Source organism: Musca vetustissima, unplaced genomic scaffold (genome assembly GCF_032173495.1).
Source record: "Musca vetustissima isolate MV318-11 ecotype Yass unplaced genomic scaffold, APGP_CSIRO_Mvet_v1 utg5761, whole genome shotgun sequence".
Taxonomy (NCBI): Eukaryota; Metazoa; Arthropoda; class Insecta; order Diptera; family Muscidae; genus Musca; species Musca vetustissima.
Window position 1 is genome coordinate 277,827 of NW_026880060.1, and position 15,576 is coordinate 293,402.

Below are 15,576 nucleotides of genomic sequence, written 5' to 3' on the forward strand. Positions count from 1 at the left end.
GTTCGCGTAGTCGAACTATTGACACAAAACGGTACAATTACTCGGCCAATCGTCAAACTATGTATTTTACCTATGCACACAAACTGAACCCAATTCGACACTTCCACTACGCACTGATCCATTAAATCCAAAAATACCAAATAATCATCTGTATGCACTCATTTTCTTCTTTATTTTCAGATCACCATGGTACAATGTCACCTCTGCAAACGCAGTCACCAGCTTAAGTACTGCCAATTTTTTGTTATGATTAGTCCTGTTCTCCGACGCCGTACAGTGGAGAAGAACCAAATGTGCTCCAACTGCCTCGCGCACACTCATACCGTGGAAGCCTGTGACAGCCCAACACGCTGTCGTTACTGTGGCAGTAACCATCACTCGATGCTCCACCCAGCCGACACTTCATCAGCCATAAACCCCCCCAACATCATGAATACAAATCCTGAACTATCCACCACAACTAAAGTAAAGGTCCAACTTGTCCCCATCCGTGAACTGCCATCCGGAGCCACAAACCAAACTCCTCCACCGCAGAACTCCACCGCTGAAATGAATAAAACGCCACCCTTACTTTCCCCAATCCTTAATGTTGTCCCTATGATCAGAACTCACGTCGCCTATAAGGGACATCTGCTTGCGCTCACCCTTATGGTCAACGAAAAAGCTCGTCATTCCCAAATAACATGGGCAGCAGCCAGGAAATATCCCGATTTTAAACCCAAGTACAACCCAGCCGGAGCCCCGTACGGCCGTTTCCTCGTCCACAGTTTGGGTCCTCGATATGACTACGTGTTCGCTCTGGTAGATAAAATTGAGACCCCTGAACCAATCGGAGATATTAGGCTCCGAGCTCACTTCGATAATTTTCTGCCCTTAGCACACGACCATTTCCAGGACGTCAACGAAGTCGATGTAGTCATCAGCAAAAAGTCCTGGGAACTCATCAAATTAAACCACCCAGTAAAACAAACCGAACACACCCCGGTAGCTCAAGCAACTGAGTTTGGTTGGGTAATTCATGGTCCGTGGACCGGCTGTTCCTGCCCACGACACGAAGGACGAACCCCACTCCGCCTGCCATCGCGAGGCGGGAATATGTTGAAGCCAGTTCAACAAGGCTAAATAGGGTACCTTCCCCTACTACAATAATGAGGTCTTCAAATTTTCAACGCGCGAAAGAAGAGCGCCAATATGTTTTACCATAATAAATCTTTCTTTCTCTTTCTTTATTTATTTGGTTTGAATACCCATCACGAAGATGCATATACTTTTTTTTTACCTATGTAATTCCTAAATAACTAAAAACCGTTAAAAACATTCTTGCTCATTTTTAAAAAATTGTATTTTAGTTCAGTTAAGTTTATTCTATCTAAGAAGGTGGTCAAGGAGACCTAAACCTTAATAAAAAAGTTCCAAACCAACTCAAGTCTTTTGTTACTAAAGGCGGTTTCCCCACAAGGGCTCCTAGAGAAAGGGCAAAGGAGTCCAACAATAATTATAGGCAAAATTCAGAAATATAAGGTCAAAAACAGCTGATTGAATGAAATGACGTTTCAAAAAACAAATCCTATTTTATTATAACATCATCAATTTGTAAAATGATATACGGCTGTTCATGTGTTGAATGTAAATAATGTTGTATTTGTTGTTGTTGTTACACAATATAATATTTATGTATCTCTATATACATAAATATATATGGCAATTTTCATTTAATATGTTTATATTTTATGAACTGTATGTGATTGTTGTTGTTGTTTTTATGTATGCATTTGTATATAAATGTTCATCAATATGTATTATTTTTATTATATAATAATCCGATCATGTTGCTGTTATTTTATTATTATTTTTAGTTTCCCTTTTTCTTTAATTAATATTTATTCATTTATTTTTTTTTGTTATAAATTATTAACTAGGTTTTCTTTTCTCTTTAATTCCTTAATAAATTTTGTGTTGTTGTTTTTTTTCTCTTGTCCTTGTTTTCATGTTTGTTTTTGTGTATGTTACTTATGTTTTGTTAATAGATTTTATTTAGAAAATTTTCATCAAAAATTTTGGATTAAAAATCACAGATAGTGTCTAATGTGTATATAATAAATATGTTTTTTTGTTGTTGTTTTTTGTTTTCTTTTTTTTCAAAATATCATAAAATTAGCAATAATAAATATGATTTGTTGTAATAATAATATTTTATTATTATTCAATTCTTTTTGTTGTCTTCAGTTTTTACTTTAATTAATTTTTTCTACCGAATATTTTATGACCACGACAAAGATTTTTTTGTTTATTTTTTTGATATTATATTTATATAATAATGATAATTGTTGTTAAATAAGAAATATCAACCGATAAGGTTATGTTTACATCATATGTCAAATAATCGACGATAACAGAGTTGATGGAACTAGTTCAGTAGGTCATTTCAGTGAATTACAAAAGGATTTAATCATGATCCAATAATAAGGTGATGTATCAAAACAAAAACCTTTGTTTTTGTCGATTAACTGTCAAACTGGGTAACTTCTACTTGAATTCGATGTACAGTGTTGCCAACCATTGGAAATATTATAAGGACAAATTTGACAGATGATTGAGACAAAAACAAAGTTTTTTTTTGAGTACACTCGACAACATTCCAAGGAAAACTTTAAAACCAAAAAAAAGGTTTTTTTATGCATCACCTTATTATTGCATCATGGTCTCGACCATCTGTCAAATATTTTGTTATAATATTTCACATGGTTGGCAAAATTGCACATCGAATTGAAATAGAAATTAAGTCTGCATTTAAGAAACAGTTTTAATCGGAATATCACAATAATGTGAACGTAATAATTGAATTATCATTAAGCTGTTAGATTTCCGGTTTATATATTCATATGCTTAAGGTCAATGTTAATAATAAAATTTAGTTTATTTTTCTAAAGTTTAATTTTAGAAATTTGGAAGTTTTTGTGTTTTTACAATGTGAAGTGAATTCAGAATAATGGATTTTAGCAGCAAACATGAGAACAGCTGATCCTCCTGGGGGACCTTTTTAAAAGGCGTTATTATCATTGAATGTACTAATCAAGATCTATTTTAAGGTCAAAAATTTGGAATTTGTTTACGTTTTCATAATGGAAGTCAATTCACAATAATGGATTTTGTCAGCAAACTTGCGAGGCAGCTGATATCTAGCTGGTCTCCCTGTATGGCCGTATTAATAGGTTTTGAATGAGACTACCAACTACAAAGAACAGCTGATTTGTCGATCAGCTGTCGTAAGATATTATTGGGAATCGAAGTAATGTTAAAATATAAAGAAGTAAAATATGATAAAAGAACTGAGATATTTTAGATTGAATTTCTCCAATAACATATCGATTGATATTTCTTATTTAACACTATATTTTTGTATCATAAATAAAATTGTTTGCCAAAGTTTTATATATAGTTATGCCAAAGTGTTTCAAAATAAAATTTATGCACACTCTAGAAAATTTGGATTATTTTTTAGATTTTTACAAAATATTTGTTTTTAATTATTTTCTTAGCCAAAAATTGTTTTTTTTTTGTTTGATTTGTTCAGAAATATATATATATATATATAAAGAGAGTACAGAGAGTGCTTTTATAATTTTGCTATAATTTAATAAAAATTTAATTTTATTTCATATTTTTTATTAATCATCATATGTTATGTTTTCTGTATTAATAGCTAATTTTCTTTCCGTTTAAATATATAATTTTGTTTATTTTATGTTTATTTATTTTTGACACTTACTAAACTAGCACACAAAATATTTTTATAAGGTACATTTAATTTGAGATTTACTTGTTTTTGCATGTTTTAAATAGAGAGGTTTGGAATTTTGTAGGAGGAGGTTTTGGTTTTGGTTTTGTTTTTTTTTTTTTTTTGATTACAAACAAAATAAAATGGAGAAATGAAGAAAAGAGAAAGATAACATAATATTATGTTTACACAAGACATGAGATTTTTGTTGTAGTCAGAAATTATAAAACTGGACAATATATTATTGTTGCCATATAGTTTTATACAAGGCCTATTAATAATATCATCCAGAAATCTGTGAATATTATTTACATGTTCATAATGTGATGTTAATTCACAATAATGACAGCAATCATACGAATCAGCTGATCTTCATGGATGATCTCATTAATAGGTTTTGGTTTTTCTGATTTCGACAACAAATGAAAAATGTTGGCTTAGTGTAAACATAGTTTGATTTTGAATTTGTTTTGTTCCAAAAAATAAAAAAGAAGTGTTTTGTTTTAAATTTATTTTTGTTTTTTTTTTATTATAAAATTTTTATTTTCTTGAGGTATACGCGATAATAAAGACACACACACTTATGTTTTATAAATATAATATGTATGTATATAATATTATTATTTTATTTTTGATATATAATATTTATGCCTAAATCTTTATTTTGGGTTTTTTGATTATTTTTGCCAAATATGTATGTATATAAGCCAAATATTATAATGTTGTTTTTTTTGGGAATATTTTATATAATACACAAATATTTTATGCCAAACATTGTAATTGTAGTTTTTGTATTTTTATAAAAATATTTCAAAATAATGAACAGTTTACCATGAGAAGATTCAGGAAAGTATTTTTTGGTTTTCATGAAAAAAATCTGGATATACTATTAAAATAAGCTGGGGTTTACATAGGGTTTTTATATAAAATTTGGATTTTTGTTGTTTTGTATAATTTTTAATGGCTAGAAAGAAATGTAGTCCAAAATTTGAAAGAGGTTTCTTTTAATCTTATTTATTTATTTTTGTATATTTTGTGTGCTTTCATATTTTTGCTTTGTTAGTTTCTGGAATAGTATTTTTTTTTGTTATTTTTAAATATTTACGTTTTTGTTGTTGTTTTTTTTTTGTTTTGTAAAATTTGAAGGCAGCTTTGTTTATTGATTTCCGTTTTCTTATTAAAAGAATAAAAAATTTTCAAAAGAAACTAAAATACTTTGTTTGAAAATTATACATCGTCGAGTATTTCAAATCTTAAAAAAATATTTATAAAATGAAAAATTGTATCTGTTTTCTGGATGGGTAAATTTTGAAGTCTGTTTTTATTTTGTTAGGGGGGTTTTGTGGGGTTTTGTATTTGTTGTTGTTGTTATTGTTGATTATTTGTTATTTTATTGATCGGATATTGTTGGTTTTGCTGTTGTTATTGCTGGTGGAGTTCAATTATTTTTGTATATTGTAACTATGGTCAGGAAATGGTTTTTACGAAAATATGGAAATTTTTAAAGAAGTTGAATTTTTTAAATCCTAATTTTAGAATTTTTGAAAAGTACTTCCAAAAACCATTTCCATTCTTCTCTTGTATTATTGTTGTTGTTGTTGATATTGTATGTATTTCATTTTTATTGCTGTCAATTAGTTTAGTTTATTGCCTTGGTTGATTGGATTTAAACTATTTCGTTAAAAAGTCGGTTTAGTTTTTTTTAATTGTTGTCTCGGCTTTGATGTATGTTGCAGTTATTTTTGTTTGTTTTAAATTACTTGCTCGCATTTATATTTCAATAAAAAATATACGTTTTATTTTTTTATTGGAAATATAAGAAGAATAAAATATTCTTGATTTGTTGTTTGTTTGAAAGAAAACGAAACTTTGTAGTTTATTGTTGTAAATTTTGTAGTGTAACTTTTGTGTGAGTGTTGTAACCAATTTTAATAGGGTGTTCACAATGTCAAGAAATCGAAATAATGATATGCTTACATTAAACAAAGATTTACAAAAATGTTTTATTCAAAATTTAAATAAAGCATTTGTATTAAAATGTTTTTGGTGTAAATATGGCATAAATTACATTTAGATTTACGAAATCCACGCGATGCAAAAATGTCAATTCCATAGCTTATAGGTAAAATAAAATCCACTGTATTTATAGGATTTAATTAATTTATAAGCTTTGAAATCTATAATTAAAATCGAGTGGATTTCGAAATCTAAACACCCTTTAAAATATCTAAATTGTTTCGTTTTTTAAAACGATTGACATGTGAACACCCTTAGTGTTATGAATGTATGATCGCTTCGTCACATACATTTTCCCTAAACAATTACAGTGAGCGTCAAAAAAATATCACAGATTTAAAAAAAAAAAAAAAAAAAAATAATAATAATAAATAAATTTATAACAGAAAAGTTCTGTTTTTTTTTTTTTTTTTGGATGAACTAACATGTTGACAATGCAAAATCTATTAAGAAGATCACACATCTAGCGAAAGTCAGCTGTTAATTCTCATGTCTAATGTCAACAATTTGGGCTTTGTTTACGTTGCCATGATGGAAGTAAATTCACAATAATGAACTTTGACAGCAAACTTGAAAAGCAGCTTATATCCAACTGGTCCCCCTGGATAACCTTATTAATACATGCTGTTGACAATGGTACGAGGTCTATTTATAAGGAGTCCATCTGCAAATCAGATGATTCATAAGTTTGCTGTCAAAATCTATTACTGTGAATAAACTTCTCATTATGAAGACGTAAACAACGTCCAAATTTTGTACATTTAACTTCAGAAATAACTGCTGTTTTCTGATTTCGGTTGCTAGTTGTGTGACCTTATTAATACCTTGACAATGGTATAGGTCAAAAATTATTAATACGTTTACATTCACTATTGTGAATGAAATTCACAGTACAAAAACGTAAACAAACAAGCACCGTTTTTATGATAGAAAAGATTATTTGCCATAGTCTCATAGAATATCAGCTGATTTTAAAATTCAGCCTAAATGCAATATTGTGCATTTTTTAGCAAATATTAAAACCTATTTCTGATAAACAAAGGAAATTGTAAATTCATCTGTGTTTATGTACAATTATGTGTATTTTTATGAAGTATTTTTGCGGCGAACTCTGTAATAATTATCTATGTTCCATTGAGAAAACCTTGTTGAATTGAAGACCTAATAAATGAACCATTAGATTCACAAGTTTGCGGTGAAATTTGAATGCACAATGTGATATAGATCAAGATTTAAAAAATTAGCCGTTTCTGAAGTTTTCTGTCACAAATTTTTGATTTTCAACTGGAGAAATATCAGCTGGTTGTCGCTTACTGTGTGGCCTTATTGATAGATCTTGCTTTAATCTATACCAAGATCAACTTATTACATAATCCAAGCAAAACAGCTGATCCATCTGAAGAAAAAGAAAATAATATATTTGACAGCTTGCCAAGGTTGATATGAGAATTGAAGTTTTGAAAAACACATTTTAAAATCGTTTGAGCATGTTTACATTATTACCTCTTAGTTCAAAGATTGTATTAATACATTGACACCTAACATATGTTTTTGACAAATATATCGACTTTTTTGACGTGTAATTAGAGAATTGACAATCTAAATTATGTGTTTTATTTAAAAGGGTTTGATGTAAATATATTTTAAAAGACAAAAAAAGACAAAAAAGTGATATATTGTAATTATTTTGTCTTACAAAAATATACGTGATAATATTAACACCAAACTTGATTTAACAAAACACATAATTTAGATTGTGAAATTAGATGTCAGTGAAACAAATAGACATATACAAAGATTTTCAGAAGAAATGAACCTAGAACTGTACAAAATTTAGAAAGTTTTGCCTGTTTAACCTCTTCTATGAGGATTTCTTGGTCATTTATGCAATGAAATTGGCAAATTAAATGTGTTGGATTTACAAAATCCATTACAATGTAAATTTACTATAAAAAAAGTTTTTGTAGATTTTCGAACGAGTTGTCGTTTGTCAGTAAAAGTCAAAAGATTGGAAAATATTTTTTATTGAAATCTGTCTGTTAGCGATACGTAAAGGCGCGTTTAAACTATACCTTCTAAATTGGCCCGATTTCTGAATCGTGTTACTAAACTTTAGCTGTTTTTGGACTAGTATTAAAATTATACAAAGTAAGTCAACTGATATTTGTTTACGTATGCATACACATTTCTAATTACAAGTAGTTATGCCTTCTAGCTATTTTTGGACAGTATTTTCATAATTCTAATAAAAATTTATCTCCAAAGGGTGAAAATTTTGATTTGTTCTCAGCTTTTGCTTGGCTATTATTTTGACGGGTTTTTAAATTTAAAGTAAACAAATGACGCAAATGACAAAATATTGCAATTTTTACTTTTAGGAAAGGTGATTTATTGGTACAAAATCAGTGCCGTATTACGCACAGGAGTTCGAGTTACAGAGTGGTTTCAGTTTTGTATTCATTATCTCGATTTGCCCGAAATTATATGCTAAATCGAGATAATTTCAAAGACAACACTGCTTTTACACCAAAAAATAAAAGTTTATCCTTAAAGTATGCTTTAAAATTAAGCAATATTTCAAATAACTGCCTAAAAATATGCCAGCTGTTGAAAAATTATTTTTTGTTGAATTTATAACTCTTACTATAATTAGAAAACAAATATTTGTTGCATTTCTGAGCCAATAGAAAACAACAGTTGAAAATTCACTTCATTTAATCTTAAAACTAGTCTAAACAGCTATGATTTCGTACCTCGATTTACAAATCGAGTCGATTTTGAAGGCCTAAATGCGCCTTTACCTAGTATTAAAATGAATGAATTGATCGTCAGCTGTTATTTGTTTACGTATGCATGATTTCTGAGTCAATTTTTCAATTCATATTTTCATAATTTTGTTAGGAATTGCTATCTACAGGTCAGAAATGCATAAACACCTTTCTCCTTCTCAATTTTAGTAATATTTATTATGATCGGCAGTTTTTTTAATAATAACTTATTTTAAAGCATACTTTAAGGAAAAAAGATTATTTTTTTTGTGACAAACGCAGGGTTGTATTTTAAACTTTCTCGATTTGTCATAGGATATAGAGCAAATTTTTGTATTTTAATACCAAATGCCAACTGCTGTCATTAGTCGGATTGATTGGCTTTAAGTCGATTTTGTAAATGTCGAAATTTGATTTTGATCTGATTTGAGGCAAAACTAAAAAATTTGTCGATTTTAGATGGGATGTGTCTTATTTTTTACTTTCGGCAATAATGTCTGTTGTCATTAGTCGGTAATGTAAACAAGTACCTATGTTTGCGGTGAAGTTTTTGTAATAAATTGTTATTTTTGATTTTTTCAGTGTAAACATGTCTTTAGTTTTGATATTGAAGACTCTGAGATCCGATTGCGATTCTATTTCTCTCAATTTCTGTTCAAAGCAAATGACATTTCTCATTTACCAAATAAATTCCAAATTTTATAAAAACCCATCTATGAGACTTTTAATGACACTCACTGTATTATAAATATTGTTGTTGTTATTGTTTGTATTTGTTTTTATTGTAGTTTGTTTGCTTAACGCATTTGCTTGTTTTTGTTTATTGTTTTGGTTAGTTTGTACAAGTGCCTATTGCGTCGATTGTCAAAAAATGAAAGAAAAGAAAACTAATAATAAATATATATAGGAAAAATTTGAAAGTATTGTATATATTATATATAAATATATATATGCACATACATATGTGTATATATACACATATATATTTATTATTATATATACATATACTTGGTAAAAAAATCATCATTCAATATATATATTTGTTTTGTTGTTGTTTATATATATGTAGGTATATATAATAATGTAGGTTGTTGTTGTATATTGTTTTCATTTGTATTGTTGCTGTTTGTTTGTTGTTGTATTTTATAAATCTATAGTACTGTTAAGTTGTTGTTTGTTGAGTTTATTAACTATTTTGGGCTTTCTTTTAAAACTGTTAAAAAGTGTTGTTTGTTGTTGTTTTTGTTTGATAATGATTTGTTTTGTTGTTGTGTTTTTTTGTTACCATTCTAAGATTATCTATGTACAACGCGACCATATATAATTGTGTTTGTGTGTGTGTTTTTTAATTATGTTTGTATGTTTGTATTTCTATTTTGTATTATTTGTTGTTGTTTTTTTTAATTGTCTTCTTATCTCATGTTTGTTTTGTTTTTGCTCTTTTAACCTAAATACATACACTTTTGTGGGCTTTTTGTTGTTGTTGTTGTTATTATTATAATTATTATTATTTCACTTGCCTTTTCATTTAGCTTAAAGAAAATCAAAATTCTAAAAAATATACATTATTTATATATGTATATGTATATAGTATATATGTATGTAAAAAAAAGAAATATTCTATTAAGAACAATTATGAAAAACAAAAATAGAAAACGAAGAAAGTAGTAGAAAAGAAAAACAAAAAAATTTTGACTAATTCCATTTCATTTAACTTTGACATATTTGTTGTTGTTGCTGTTTCTTCTTCAAATTGTACATCTTGACACGTTTGACAATTGTAAATGATTTCATGCTCTCTTTATGTTGTGTTGTTTTCTTTTTTCGGTTACTCTCTGTAGCACAGGCATTTGATTTGTGTTTAGTTTGTTTTTTTGTTTTGTTTTACTTAATTTTACTAAATTATTACCATTTTTCTTTTTTTGTCTAATGTTTCAGCAGTTGGTTTGTTTGTTTCCGTTTCCCGCTTGCCACTTTACTCCCACACTTGCTCTCTTACTTTGATATTTTTCTTCTCTTTCTCTCTTTTTCTCTCAGTAACTATAATAGTTATTAGCTAATGTCTCACTACCGCTCGTACCATGATGTGTTGTCAACCATGGATTGTGATGATGAAGATGGTGCTGCTGATGCTGCTCCTCATAGTGTTGCTGCTGTTGCTGATGCGGATCATACCAAACTGGTTGGGGATGACGCCTTGGCTGCTGGTATTGATAATGTGGCATTAGGCCAACATCATCAACATCAACACCTTCCGCCACACCACAACCGTATGATAATTGATTCTATAAATTCTCTTCGTTCTCCTGTTGTTCCGATTTAATTTGGGAGAGTTTCTCTTGGAGTATGGAGGTGCCAGATTCGAGTGTAGGAATTTCGCTTTTAACATTGATGGCCACACCGCCGCCGCCGCCATTTATATCACTGGCAACCATGCTGTTGTTGTTGTTCGTGTTATTGCCATTGTTGTTGTTGTGATGCATATGATGACTGTTGTTGTTGTTCATTTGCAGCTGTTCACTCTTCAAACTACTTGCATCTGTCTCGGAGGCGGAATCTCTTGAAGCAATGCGGCGATCTCTTTGATGTAACAGCGTTTTCAAACTACCCCCTTTACTACAACTACTGCTGTTGTTGTTATTATTATTGTTATTGGTTTCCCGCTCATATTCATCGGCACCACTTTGAGAAGTTTCATCCTCATCACTACCACTATCGGTGCGTTCTCGCTTTATTGATGACGCCCTTAATGACAGAGGACTACCGCCACGTTTATTGGCCAAGTGTGTGGGGGAGCGTGAGAGGCTGTTGTAGTCACCCATACCACCTCCGCGATTATTGGTAAACGGCAATGGTGTCTTCTTCATTAACAACTGATCCAACAACACACCTCCTCCGCCGCCACTCGCACTGCTGCCACCTGCCTCATTACTCTTGCGATCGAGCGTGTGCCGTATTATGCCATCCAAAAAGTTGGCTCCATTGGCCGCATTTGTCTCATACAGTTCCCGCGCTCGATTTATATCATGGCCACTTAGTATGGGAGGACTTGATATCGGACTGGGACCATTTGAGGAATTTGTTGTATTACCACCACCACCGGCTGCCGCCTGTTCCTGATAACGCTGGATATGTGATTTCAATATTTCACTGCCCGACTCAGTGGGCGAGGCAGCGCTGCCGGATGCTGTGGCATTGCGATTGTACTCCATTTGCAGCTGGCCAAAGGCAGCCTGTGGATGTTGCCAAAACATCGAAGAGGCATAGGGTAGATGTGTTAAGGCGGGATCAAACAGCGGCAGTTTCATACCGTTACCGGCATTACCTGGAAATACGGATGCTCCAGTGCCACCGTTATTCTTGGCTCCACTCAATTTCATGCTGGCACTGGTGCCATTACCGGCCTTTAGCTTGTCAAGACCAGCCAGGCCCGACGGAATGTTGGCATTCGATTTTGAACTATTGCTGGCACCATCGAGGCCTGCCTGTGGCTTGGGCTCACGCTTTCGCGGCCTCATCAGATGACGCTCTTTTACCTTGTACTCTAGTGTTGAATGTGGAACTCCGTAGTAACTGCCAGCCCGATGCACCGACATTTCTCCCCGCTGCACAGCCTTGACAGCCTCAACCAAGCTGTCGCGGTCATAGTTGCGATATTTGCCACGTTTGGGTCGTGTCCCCTTGCCGGCAGCCAAGGCGGCTGCCTCCTGACTGCGCAGATGGTGGGCGTGCATGTGGTGATGTTGATGATGGTGATTGTGAACGGCCGCATTGGCCAATAGGTTGGGTGCGGTGCCAAATCGTGATGTATCCGTGCCGCCAATATTTTTCACCACCGAGATGGTGGGTTTCTTATAATCCATGCCGGAGGAGCTGTTACGCTCACTCTCTGCCACCAGACCCAAAAGCGATGCGGCATGCGCTTCCTTGTTGGCCTGTTCGCTCATCGTGCGGTGTATACTATTGGCAATGACATCACGCATTCTCAGCGACTGGGTAGTTTGGCTATCAACGGCGCCATGTAACAGTGGTGGGGTCACGGATAAACTGTTATTGGCGCCCAACTGATTTTTGGCTGCATTAACTGCTGCTGCCAGCATCAAGGGACCCGGACTGTCGCCACCACCACCATTACGATTGGAATTACTGTTGTTGCTGTTGTGACAATGCAAAGCTGGCGAACCCCTAGAACTGCTGGGACCCATGGACGAGGAAGTTCCAGCCACTGGTGTATAGGACGGAATTTTCAATATCGCCGAGGTGGGATCATCGCACGACTCATTGGGATCCAGAGATGAATTTGTTTCAGGTGTATCAGACTTTGGTAAACGGGCACGGCCAGGGGTAAATGAATTTTGCTGCTGCTGTTGTTGTTGTTGCTGCAACAGCAACTGCAATAGTGGACGGTAGTCCTGTTGTTGATTACCATTATTTAGGTTACTATTTGTATTGGGCTCGGAGGCAGCCGCCGCAGCAGCAGCGGCCGTCGCCACAGCTGTGGCAGCCGTTGTGGCCGCTGTTGTTGCACCCATCAGGACATCCTTCAAGTTAATGGTGGAATTCAGCAACAAAGCACTAAAGAGATCACGTAGATTTTTATCGGACAGCAAGAGGGTCTGCAACAGCAGTGTGGTATCGATTTGGGGTATTTGTGGCTGTGGTGGTGTTGAGAGTTCGGCATTTGAATTTAGTATATCATTTGTTTGAGGTTTTGAGGATTCGGTGTGAGCTGGTTTCGGCGAGTTCAACAAATGTGGCCGCTGGTGATCATCAGTGACATCCATCGCCACCTCACCGTTATTGGCAGCGGCAATTTTCTTTAACATTGTGGGTGTGTTGATGCGTCGCAACTCATCCTCGGGCTGTGGCGTTGAGGCATTACTATCTACGCCGCCATCGTCCGCCTCATCACCGGACATATCTTTTTCGAGTTCTTGTTGTAGTATATCTGTGGCGCTGTCAGAGCCCGGTCGCTTGGTCTCCGTGGCCAATTTGTACATTTTGTTACGCAGCGTGGAACGTGGCACATTGAATTGAACGGCAGCCTTGCGAGTGCCCAATCTACCAGCAAGTACTTCGTGCATGGCGTTATTAATGTCCTCTTCGCTGTAGGTGCGACGTGTTGAAGGAACAGGTGTAGCACGTGATGATTTAATTCTGCAATGAAAAGGACAACAGAGAGGGGGTGAGGTGGAGCATGATATGAAATTGAAAAAATATATTTGTAAATGTTATCTACAGAATTCGATTGGCATTTATGAAATATTGCTTTGTTTGCAATAACAACAAAAAAATATTTAGTAATAATGACTAATTGAGGAAGTCTTTTTTGATTTGATATTATCGGTCACTCCCACTTGCAATTTTATTGATAATGGATATTATGAAAGATTGATAAAGAATATTATGAAACGAAAATTTGAAACACATAAAATTAATGTGGTAATATCTTGTTATCTCTTATACTTGGCAATTATGGCGGCGAAGCGCTGCTGACTGACTCCCTGTGAACTTTATTTTTCATTTCCCCGTTTTTATGAACACAAAAATTACAAAGTGACATTTTTTTTGTTTCAATTTGCAAGGACCTCTTTTTGAAAGGAGTTTTTCTCTAGTTTTTGTTTGTGATGATTTTCTTTTTGGTATGATTGATTTTGACAGTTATTCCCTTTATTTGTCTTTCATTGCGTTTCGCTTTGATTTTTTCTTTCGAAATTCATCTCTTACCAAGTTTTTTTCAATTTTTGTGAGTATCTTCTTTTTTATAATTTTTTCTCAACAATATTTACTTTTTTTGGCTATCTGTCCCTTGAGGAAGAATCGTCTTGACGGGATGAATGCCAGAAAAGAGAAGAATAGAAACAATGGCAACATGCTTTTTGGACAGCCCCAAAAGAAGAATGTGAACTTTTATGGTGTGTGTTTACAGGGTGGAACAATTGCTACTCAATGAGAAGACCAATTTCACTTCTACGTGGACGAGAAGAATACTTCTCATCTATGGGAAGACACATCTTTTTTTCTATAAAGAAAATGCGTCTTGTTCTTCCATGAAGATAAGACCTTTTCCTTTTCTATGAAGAGAATACATATTGCTCTCCTACGAATAGACCAATTGCTATGCTCTTCTATGAGAAGATGTATTGCTTTTCTATAAAGAGAATACCATTACCCGGAAATTCGGAAGCTGCAGTGCCACCGTTGTTCTTGGCTCCACTCAATTTCATGCTGGCACTGGTGCCATTAGCGGCCTTGTCAAGACCATCCAGGAATGTTGGCATTCGATTTTGAACTATTGCAAACGGGGCATGTCTGTGGCTTGGGCTCACGGCCTCATCAGAAAAAAAACTTATTGCTATCCTCAAATAAGCTGTCGCGATCATAGTTGCAATATCTATCAAAAGTGGCAGTATCACGGATAAACTGATATTGGCGCCCAACTGATTTTTGGCAGCATTAACTGCTGCTGCCAGCATCAAGACATCAGGACTGTCCCGGAACATCCAAAGCGGCTGCTCCTGACTGTTCAAATACTGGGCGTATCACGGATAAACTGTTATTGGCGCCCAACTGATTTTTGGCAGCATTAACTGCTGCTGCCAGCATCAAGAGGCCAGGACAGTCCCGGAACATCCAAAGCGGCTGCTCCTGACTTCTCAAATGCTGGGCGTGGAAGTGATGATGATGATGGAAATATGAACGATAGCATAGACCAATGGGTTGATTGCCAAGCCAAGGAGTAATGTATCAGTCCTCTAATATTTTGTTTGCATTCTTATTTCCATGCCTGAGGAGCTGTTACCAACGAATTTGTGGGTTTCTTGTAATCCAAGCCTGAGGATCTGATACATTCGCTTTCTGCCACCAAACCCAAAATCGATGCAGCATGCGCCTCTTTGTTGGCCTGTTTGGACCCGGGGACGCGGATTGTCCCCCAGTTACTGGCGTATAGGAAGGAAAATGCAAAGCTGGCGAACCTCTAGAACTACTCGGACCCATGGACGAGAAAATTCC

General features: G+C 33.9%; 1 protein-coding gene across 1 annotated transcript; it reads right to left on the reverse strand.

The window, feature by feature from the left end:
* Window positions 1-10,803: 10,803 nt before the first annotated feature.
* On the reverse strand, window positions 10,804-14,843 carry LOC133325401 (mushroom body large-type Kenyon cell-specific protein 1). Its single transcript, XM_061534172.1, has 2 exons — window positions 14,710-14,843; window positions 10,804-13,719 (listed from the first exon to the last, which is right to left on the reverse strand). The coding sequence occupies exons 1-2, from the start codon at window positions 14,841-14,843 to the stop codon at window positions 10,848-10,850; spliced, it is 3,006 nt and encodes a 1,001-aa protein (XP_061390156.1). The 3' UTR covers window positions 10,804-10,847.
* Window positions 14,844-15,576: the final 733 nt, after the last annotated feature.

Bases quoted from the DNA above. Each gene is read 5' to 3' on its own strand.
- LOC133325401 (XM_061534172.1), bottom strand. From the start codon at position 14,843: ATGCCAACATTCCTGGATGGTCTTGACAAGGCCGCTAATGGCACCAGT. The intron at 13,720-14,709 runs GCAATACATCTT...TTTTCATTGCAG, and splicing joins GGTATTCTCTTTATAGAAAA to AATTAAATCATCACGTGCTA.